Below are 10,207 nucleotides of genomic sequence, written 5' to 3'. Positions count from 1 at the left end.
TCAGATAAGATAACAGACACGTGCCGTCCATCCTCAACGTCATCATTGCACTTCTTGCAATTCAATTCCACTTCACTTCTTCCATCCGGCTTCTGTCGATCTACAATCTGTCCAACCAACCAAGAATCTCAGCTTTTTCCAAACCCTTACACTCTAGACGAGCCCCAGACCGACAGAGACATCGTGGCTCCTCTCCGCCCCAACCCCACCACCACCACCATCACCACCGCGCTCCGACGACTCACCCATCTATCCTCTCACCACAAACGACCCCCCTTCGCCTCTCACCGATTAATCTCTCCATCACGATCACGATCACAATCGAATATGTCCCCCCAACCCCCGGCCCCACCCCCAGCCCCCTGGCGCCCCCCCTTCGAATCCCACCTCACAACCACAAACACCACCTCCTTCACCCTCTCCACCACCTCCTTCACCCTCTCCACCATCGCCTTCTCCGCTTCGAACCAGCCCCTCCCGCGCGCCCGCACCTGCGAATTCCGCGGCTTCTGGGCCACGCCCTCTCTCGACCCGCGCGCCATCTCAGCCCTACACGAACAAGGCATCGGCCTGAACCCGGCCGTCTGCGTCAGCGACTGTCTTTCGTTGACGACGGATGCGCGCATGGAGAAGGTGTCTCAGCTGCGGATGTCGGGCGGGGCAGTCGAGTGTGTGTTTTGGGTTGAGGGCGTGAGGACCCAGTGGCGGGTGCGGGGGACGGCGTGCGTGATTGGGGACATGGCCGGGGGTGAGGAGGAGGAGAGAGCGAGGCGGTTGGTGTTAAGGGCGTCGAGGTTCTTAGCGCCGGAGGGGAAGGCGGCTGAGGATGAGGGGGAGGAGGGGGAGTGGGAGTGGTCGTTTGAGAGGCAGGTGGCGGCTTATTTTGCGAATTTGTCGCCGGGGATGAGAGGTTCGTTTCCCCCATCCCTTCCTCTTTGCTTTTCTTGGCTTTGTTGGGGTTCTGGCTGTAGCTCTGGGCGTACCAACGGACACCAGTGGCGTGAAGCAGACCAGACCAGTGAATCAAACACCCCGTCCCTTCCAAACAATACTAACCAGCTTATCTCCGATTACAGGAACATTCAAAAACCCACCCCCCGGGCGACTGCGCACAGCACAGGACTCAAACCCACAATCCCAACTCGGCCAGAAGGTGACCGACCTGAACGATGAGGCCGCGCGGGCGAATTTCCGCGTGATGGTGATCATACCGGAGGAGGTGGAAAGTCTGAATGTGGAGACGATGGAGCGCAAGGTGTGGGCGTTGGAAGGGGAAGAGCAGGGCCAGAAGGAGTGGAAGGAGGTGGAGTTGTGGCCGTAGGCTTTTACACTCTAACACTTTTCCATGGATGGATTGTATATTATGTGGTTCTGAGTGGGGTTGATTGGGTGGTTGGTTGGTTGTGGTTGGCAATGTCAACGGCTTAGATACCTATAGAGGAGTGGATTCTTTGTGCTGGTGCATGTTTACTGCTGCATGTTTGTAGTTTGTGTTGTGTAGACAGGTATAAAGGAGACAAAGCAGTGAATGCACTTCAAGGCACGCTTCATTGCTCACATTTGGACAGCGCAGACAATAACCATTGCTCTTTGTTGCGTGCACCTATCCACGGCCATATAAAGAAAAGAGAACTACAGAAATAGATAATGAGGCTTTCATCACCGACGATAACCAGACCAAAGAACCGTGTTCATTTCATTCATCTCAATTATGCAGTCTTTTGTCTCCAATTTGGCCTGTCTGGCCCATCTGGCCTATATAAGATACCTATACCTACGGGGACTTCCTGTTCCCAGCAACCATCTCACCCACAGCAACAACGACTGTCCGTCTCCATAGAGAGTTTCCAAAGATACGTTGATCGTATTTCGATATTCCCGAGCCTTGAGCATCCTCCTTTTCCTATTCTCGTTGTCGTGTTAGTTTAGCAACACTTTCATCTTTCGTCCAGCGATCTCAAATCGTCTTTCAATCTCGCACCAACACTCTGCGAACTCGCGAAACAGAAATCCATCCCTGTTAGAGTATTGTACGAAGTCATGAGTGACGAAGAGTATCAGGTGCGTCATGCAACAAGCCTAGATCCTACCCACCGTGTCCTCTACTGACAACCAGTTCTGCAGTCCGCCCAGGAGGACGCTCCCCCGTCGACACAGCCCCCGTCAGAGGGTCAGACATCGCCGACTGCGGAGCCCGAGACCAGGATGAGGACCAGAAAGGCCAGCAAGTCGTCCATGCCGACGATCGCAGAAGAGGAGCCCGCAGAGAGCTCCGTCCAGCCGGAGAAGACTGCCCGCGGCAAGAAGGTAAGCTAAGCAACTCTGGCCCTTGCTTGATGGTCTCTTCTGTATGCTAAGTTTGAGTCCTCTAGGCGACGAAAGCGTCCAAGTCCGCTGCAGCTGATTCGGAATCTCAGGTCAAAAAGACCCCGGCGTGCGATAGCTGCAGGAAGTCGAAGGTCCGCTGTAATCATCGCCGTCCGATCGGGGAAGATGGAGAAGGTAAGCGCCTATCCCGCTGTCAAGTTTGTTTCTGTGTCTGAACAAAAAGCTGACTCTTTCAGTCGCCCCCGAACCCGCCAGTTCATCTACCAAGACGCGCAAACGCAAAGCCGATGCTGATACCGAAGATGAACAGGTACAGCCAGAGTCCGAAGAACCTTTGAAAAGGATTAAGCTTACCATGGGCAAGGACAAGGGCAAGGGAAAAGAACCAGCCCGGGAAGTGGCAGAGCCCGCTACAACAGCCAGGAGGACCCGCGGACGGCCTCGGAAGCAATCATCTGAGGAACCAGCCCAGGAGAACGAGGGAAACAATCCCCCGGCGACCAAGCGGTCCAAGAAGAACACCACAGCACAGGAGCAGACAGCCTCCGCCGAGGCCGGGCCATCAACTGCTCCCGCCCCGCGAAAGTTCCCAGCCTTGGAAAGTCTGGAGGGCGCGGCGACGCTGTCTCTTCACAACGTCATGGGGCGTCAACTGGAGGAGAGAGTGGTGGCATGTAATACGCAGTATGCACAGGCCATGAAGGCTTTCAGTGAGGTCCAAACGACGCTGGAGAGCTGGGTAGGAGCCTGGACGAGTGGGAAATGTTAAGTAGACAATGTATGGGTCGAGAAAGAAGGGTCAACGCATAAATATTATACCCTGTTGGAGTACAAGATAATCGGAAAGGCACGTCAAAAAAAAGAGCGACAAAAAGAGCCATAGAAAGTACCAGATAATCATGAGCAACGAGGGTGACACTACTACATCACATGTACTCCGTACCACAGACCGGATCACAACTGGCCAGCAAGTTGGGACGTAGCTCGGCATTATGGTGGACAAACAGGCACGTAGCCACACATGTCAAGTATTGGGGACGTATTCCAGCAGATGCACAGGCCTACAGTGCAACCCTTGCGGCGCTGTGTAACGCGGCCGACATGTTTGCTCTCCGATGAAGGGGTAGTTGTTCGATTTTTGTCTTATGATTATTCCGAGCGGAAAAACAATGGCTGTGATGATTCCACGATAGAAACCCCGATGGTTGTGAAATCGCATCAGCTGATTGATCGATCGGATGACATCAAAGGAGACGCATCCCTGCTGCCTCGCAGTGTCCTACCGAAAACTGGATGGGAGAAAAAGCAAATCCATTGGCAAATCAGTTAGTTCATGGCAAAAGGGCGATTCTGACTCGACAGTGGACAGTCGACAGGTAACTAAGAGTGGGGGGCTTGATAGAATTCCGTGTCCGATCTCCACTGTCCCCTATCACGAAGAATTCTGGACTTTGGAGTCTGGGAAACATTTCTGACAGTTCTTTTGCGCGTTAAATGAAAGCGTGTCAGCTCGCCTTCCCATTGATTGTTCGCATGTTCCAAACAGGCAATAAACCTGCAACCACGGGCTGTCCGACGATCGGGCCCAGGGTGAACTCCACCGGCTTAGACCGTCCTCGTCTTAGTTCCGAGGGTCGCAAGGCTGCGCCGAACGAGTCCGTCGGACACGATTCAATAGGAATTCAGAATTCCGGGCGGCGAGATTTCTCCTTCGTTTACTCCGTACGTTATGATTAGATGCCCCCGTGGATGCGTCCTTTAGCTTCTTGGGTGACGTGCCCTTTTTCAGGACTTCCAATGAGCACAGCGGAAGCCGCGGGAGGGCCGTTACGTGTCATGTCCGTTCTGGGGAAAGAGACCGTTTGATATGCAGGCTTTTCTTGTCTGTCTGGCATGAGCGAGGGGGAATGGGGGGTTGTCGATCTTGCCCATTCTTCAGGAAATCGAAATCAGGATGCGGAGAGGGTCAACGGAACGGCGCAGGTTTCCTTCTAGTTGCCTCGTTTGACGGCCGTTGGTTCGAGGGCCGTTCTGTGCGATCTCAATCGTTGGCCTCGAGGGTTCGGAGATGGAAATGATCGTGGTGAGAAGCTTGTGCCATCGTGAGATGATGAGACGGAATGACCGACGGGATGGAAGCAATCAAACACACCGCTCCTTTGACGCATTGACCGGGATGGGGGAAGCAGAGAGAGAGCAAGAGAGACGAAGGAAGAAAAGAAGACGAGCGACTTCCTAAGGAGGCAACCAAGGATGCCCAAGGAATCCACACGGTACGGTACGGTCCTGACGCTGAATACGGGGTCTTTTAGCTGCGGGCGGCTGCAGCGTCGCCCCACGCTCGGGCTTCTCGTAATGTGTATCGTATCGTTCCGGTTTTTTTGCCGCTCTTCCTTCGCCCCGGTCGCTGCGTTTTTTCTTCTCGCCCTCCCTTTTTGCTCTCGTCATTCTCTGCTTTCTTTTCTTTTCTTTTCTGAACTGCCTTCCCCTCCTTCTTACCACTTGATTCCTTTCTTCTTCTCTCTCCCCCTCCCTGGTTGACCCTTGGAGAGCCCCCCGACCTTCCACGATTTCACTCCCTACGATTCCATGGAACTCAACTAGCGACCCGAATTGGGTTGGGACCCCGGCTGCCGCTACTACTAGTACCTTCTACGGACTATACTATACCACCAACACTTGATCATTGACCGCCACCTTGACGACCGCACGACCGCACGACTGCCCATCCGGATCTGAGGGATCCTCCTGAACACAGATTGCACCTTTTGAACCCATTGAAGTTTACTCGGTCATCGGAGGACAACATTCGCAAAGACCATGCCGGCCGGCCCCATGGACGCTTTGGGGGCTTTCTCCCATCTCTCGGAAAATTTACCGCAGTGGATCACGCGATTGTCTGAGCTGGCCACCTACACCGCCGCCAAACGTGCCGAATATGCAGAGGACTTCAGGAAGCATGCCGTGGCGAAGCCCCGGCGTCGCAAGAACAGCTCCATCTGCTCTATCCGCACCGACGAATGCGTGCCCGACGGCCCGACTCAGCTGGCCGGCGACTCGAAACCGATTTCCTCTCGAATTCCCAGAAAGCGCTCAACCGACGAAGCGTCGATCGATAACGAGGACGACGATCGATATTCGTATGTGCACCCGCGACACAACCTGATCATCCAGTACGACGGTCACACCCAGAAGTCGTTGGAGGAAATGGTGCGATACATTGGAACGGCGAGAAATAATATCCGTCGCGGCCGCATGTCCCAGCTCCCGCTTGGGGGCTTTCGCAGCCGCGCCGCCTTCGGTCGAGGCGGACGCAGGAGTGAAGATCCGCGACTGACGCCCTCCGCGGTCGACACCCCGGAGGACCAACTACTGTCGAACATTCGCAGTGCACGAGCACGAAACATGCCGGGGGCTCCCAGCGCGCCAACGCCGAAAGACTCGTCGTTTGATCTTGCGGAAAAACACCTCGAGATCGCCCACAGCATGTGTGAGACGGCTGCCTACCAGTTTTTGCGCTCGGGGGATTGCTCCACCCAGCTGAGTAACGTGGAGGATAAATTCAAGCATCTGCTAGACATCGCCAATAAGGAGGTTACGCGCCTGCAGGCCGAGCAGAGCAACTCGCCGTCCGAAGAAGACACCGACGCCGAAGAAGAGCTTGCGCCGGTCGAGCCGGTTAAGACGGAAGACAAGCCTCCGGCATACAGTGGAGAGATTGAGGTCGACGACGGTACCGCGTCCGTGGAGTCGCTGGACCTGACGGCCTTCCGAGCCAGCCGGCTGAGGCGCTGCTAAAGATTTTACGTCCGACGCCGCCCACCGGCACATTTCCCCTTTTCCTATATCCCTTTCCATACTGAATTTAGCGTTGCAGAGAATTGGTTTACAGTCATTTATCATCTGGCCCTGGAAAAAAAGCGTTCTTTCGGGTCGGCGGCGATTTTCTCTTCGATTCTTGCAGTTTTTGGCTTAGCGACGATACCTGATCCCTCCATTCTTTTTATTTCTGTCTGTCTGTCTATATCCGGTTACATGGTTTCCTCTCTTCATTCCCTGATGAGTACTATGTTGGCATTGTCTGATTGAAGAGCATGGCGTTGGCGTTTTTCTTCCTGTTGATTCTACCTAGCCAGTGAGCGGGTAATACTTTATCATACCTATCAATTGTCGATCTTGAACATATATATCCATAAGTCGACTTTCCTAATTCAGTGCGTCCACATCCAAGCCAACGGGTCCTTCATTAAACTTCCCTTCCTCGTAGTACCTAAACTGATACCACTGGATAGTGGATAGTGGATCGTCTGCAAGAGCCGAGGTCCATCAAGTCCCGACATCACCTGACCGCCGTACCGTACGCATACCGCTTAGTCATTCATTTGTCTCCACCTCGGGGACCTGACCAGTCCCCCTGCGGACCGCGATTGGTCGCCAAGCGGGGAGGTCCCCGAAGCCCGACGGGGAAGTGGCAGTGGATCCGTCACGGTACTTTGGCTTTGTTATTTCTGCTTGTCATTGTTCGTCGGAGGTGCGTCGACTGTTATGCAGGTCGGTGGAGAGAGAGGAGGGGGTTTGGAGTCTGGACTCTACGGAGGACAATGTAATATATCGTGGTTAGTTGTCTGGGGGTTGTTTCATTTTACTGCGTACTCCATAGGATACTGGGGTTGGGACCAGGACCAGGACCAGCGAGGAATAGGGATGGTGCTGCGGGTCGGGCCTGGTATTAAAGTTAGGGTTGGTAGAGCGTGGCTATTCTATCCATGGTGGATGTTGGGAGGTCGGTTCCGTGGATCTTGGCCTGTCATGTTGTGGTCAGGTGATTTTGTTGATAGATGTACGCAGTAGGGGTTGTCTTTATCCATGGATTGTCTTCTGTCTGCGTCTGTGCTCTGTGTGTGTGTTTGCGTGTTCAACGGGGGAATGAAGTCATCGTCGGATCGTCACTGCAAGTATCTTGGCTCGGGCTGTGATGACGGATGTTAGCATTCTCCGTAATGTTGCCATGGGTAGAAACAGGCAGAAAGAGAGACAGAAAGCCGTACTCATATATCTAGGATATGACTGAGCCTGCTGGTAGAATAATATCCTATCTAGGTCTGCAGTTCGGCCCACTTTCACATGCTAGATTTTTATATGCGAACGGGAGACGAACTAGTTTTCAGCGCTCGTCATGGTGTTCTTGCCTTCGTGTCCTGTAGCTGACAGTCAGGCTTCCTAGTGCCCTTGACAGTTTGTTGAACCGACTAGAAAACTTGAGACACGGTCGGTTGCTCATTACGGCACCGTCCGAGACTGTTGTAGAGAGATGGAAAAGGCCATCACGGTGCCTTTGCTGTCTAGGCTAGGAATGTATAGCTGTTCAGCGGGTATCTAATCCTCAGTCCATAAACTTGCATTCAAGGGGGTAGTCGTGGGGGTTTATTACTAGTAAAAGCTTGCTTTCGTCAGCTTGAACTGCCTTAGTCGGGATTCCAGACCATTTGTTCTCCACACATTTTATCCTCTGTCAGATGAAAATAGTTACCACTTTTCAGGTGGGTGATCCCAAATATGTATTATGTGAGTTGTCAACAATTCACCCGGGTGATTCAGAGAGCTGAGGATACATCTGACATCGAGCATTGAGTCGGGTCTCAAAGCAACCGGAGAATCCGCCTTGAAACCCGAACATTGTCTGGCAACGAAATCTTAGCTGCCTATGAAAGCGGTTCCGAAGACCTTATGATGACCGGTCAGTATAAATGGGTTAATATTCAAATTAAAAGAAAAGTAGTAGCCGAGAGAGCAAATCACAGGAGCAATGTGGGAATAGAAAGAAGAAAGTGTTCTGTGGCTTCCTCTATCCATCTGGAGATGTGTTTTCTCTTCATTCAACAGCGATGGCGAGCAGGGCTTCCAGTCGCTGCAGACTGCAAGCCATAAGACAGCTTTCACCAACGCACCATGACGTCTACTCGGGATTGCCGATAACAAACAGGCTGGCCTCTGCATTTCTGGCCGTGATCAAGCCCTCGAAGGGAAGCACAGACACAGCTGTGGGAAACTGTTTAACAAGCCTTGTCACTCGAGAAAAAGCAAGGGAGGTGGAATCCCGAGCGGTAATCAACTTCCAAGTCCAAATGTCCACAGCGATCACCGGTATGGACCTGTACAGGCAAGCAAGTAGGGATTACCACGCGATTAGCCGAGCTCGGTTTCTAACCCATCCGACCAAGGATGGATCCAGCACGTACTTATGTACAAGCCAGCGGTAGTCCTCGGAATTCTACCAAGAAGTGAGGTTTCACAGCAAACGAGACCGTCAATGATGGGACATATTCTGCATACTAAATGGCAGGGCCATAGATGGAACTGAAATATCAAGTCAGAAAGAGAAGGCTAAGCCAGTCGGTGTCAGGATAAAGTCGGGATTGGCGGGACTTAAATCCGTTGGATACCTGGTTGTTCGGGAGGACATTGTGTATCTGGATCGGAGATAAAGTCTCGGCGGCTCTGAACCTTGATGTAGGCGTCTTGACGGAGAGGTGGTTCTACAGGTTGGCAATCGTATGATGTCTGTAGAGACAAGGCTGTTGGTGGGGCGAGATGATCGAGATGATCGGAGATCTGATGGATTCTGATCTGGACTACCGACAGACCGAAACCGAAAGGGGAAATCAGCTTGGTGACTCTGGAATCATGATGGCTGCTTACATTATGTAGTATTGATGTTGCAAGCACCAACGGGGTACGGAAAGGCCCGATCCGATATGGCTGATTCCTGGATACTTGGTGCCCTACTAATTCCACTCCTTACGAACGCTGGCATCCAGAAAGCTCAGAGCGAATGAACCTGTGTCAAGCTCCACGGTGGCAATTCTTGGACGGTGCATCCGTCAGACGATGCTGTGAACCATTAACAAGGTCCCACCCAACAAGAAGTATGCTGCGTATTGTACCGTCGGTCTGACCGGCATCCAGTACCCCATGCACTGAGGTTCGAGGCTTTCTACCTTCAGAAGAAGCAAACATGTCTACAGCTGGAGATGAGCTGACCGGAGCCTTCGGATCGAAGGGATAGCACCACGGCAATGTACTTGAGCGAAGGGCACCGGCATGGCTAGGACAGGTCAACAGACTGACAGGCAAGCTAGCCTGCGCTTTGAACACCAGGTAACCGTAGAGGTGGCAGTAGCAGTACCCAACCTTTCACCGAATGCACCGTTCGATGGAAACCGTCCAACGCCATCAGGGTCAATGGCCCACCATCCAAAACCGTCACCACGGCTAGATAAGACCTGACAGTATGAAGCCAGGCGAGATTGCCGTCGATATATACATATATCGTCTGGATCACCCCGGAGCGTCACGTCATTGGGCCAAGCAAATGGGTGGGAGTGGGAAAACTGGGTGTCTAAATATCTGGTCGGAGGCATTCGTGGCACCCCCAAAAGAAACGTTGTTGCCATCAAGTTCAGCCCGGGGCTTTCATGGCTGGCAATGTCCTACTGTGGCCCTGGCCTGGAGCTCCGATTCATGCCGGTGAACTAAGCCAATGCTTTGACCCGTACCGTTGGGTTCCGAATTGTCCATCTATAGGGCCCTGGCGGGGGACACAGCGTTTGGTGCAACCTGAGTGCTGGCCATGGCTTGGTTGAGATTTGGGTTGGGTTGAAGAATTGACTTGGGGGGAGGAGTGGGTCAAGATTGGATATTGATGGCGAGAGAGATCGCGATGCCAATTGAAAGAGTCGTTCGCTGTGGATGCCAGAGCTACCGTGGGTAGGTCGAGTGGGAGAGGAAGAAGTGCTCCGAGGAGTGGCCGGTCCAGGACTAGACCGCCCACTCCAACCCCGTGCGCTTTAAAACCCTGAAGAAGACATTCTGCCGTGCA

At 53.1% G+C, this 10,207-nt stretch overlaps 3 protein-coding genes across 3 annotated transcripts; all 3 read left to right on the top strand.

Annotated features, from left to right (window-relative positions):
• Positions 1-348: 348 nt before the first annotated feature.
• Positions 349-1,321, top strand: P170DRAFT_327383 (uncharacterized protein; the record flags this gene model as incomplete). The annotated part of the gene is made up of 2 exons (XM_024843348.1): positions 349-910; positions 1,077-1,321. Coding segments are annotated over 2 exons (807 nt in total), but the record flags the coding sequence as incomplete, so codon positions are not given.
• Positions 1,322-2,040: 719 nt separating this feature from the next.
• Positions 2,041-3,097, top strand: P170DRAFT_511812 (uncharacterized protein; the record flags this gene model as incomplete). The annotated part of the gene is made up of 4 exons (XM_024854926.1): positions 2,041-2,061; positions 2,125-2,307; positions 2,373-2,502; positions 2,565-3,097. The coding sequence occupies 4 exons, from the start codon at positions 2,041-2,043 to the stop codon at positions 3,095-3,097; spliced, it is 867 nt and encodes a 288-aa protein (XP_024702469.1).
• A 2,051-nt stretch (positions 3,098-5,148) lies between these two features.
• Positions 5,149-6,126, top strand: P170DRAFT_363686 (uncharacterized protein; the record flags this gene model as incomplete). The annotated part of the gene is made up of 1 exon (XM_024844598.1): positions 5,149-6,126. The coding sequence occupies one exon, from the start codon at positions 5,149-5,151 to the stop codon at positions 6,124-6,126; it is 978 nt and encodes a 325-aa protein (XP_024702468.1).
• Between the last annotated feature and the right edge of the window lie 4,081 nt (positions 6,127-10,207).

This window comes from Aspergillus steynii, assembly GCF_002849105.1.
Source record: "Aspergillus steynii IBT 23096 chromosome Unknown P170scaffold_6, whole genome shotgun sequence".
NCBI lineage: Eukaryota > Fungi > Ascomycota > Eurotiomycetes > Eurotiales > Aspergillaceae > Aspergillus > Aspergillus steynii.
This window is presented reverse-complemented; position numbering and strand designations above follow the sequence as displayed.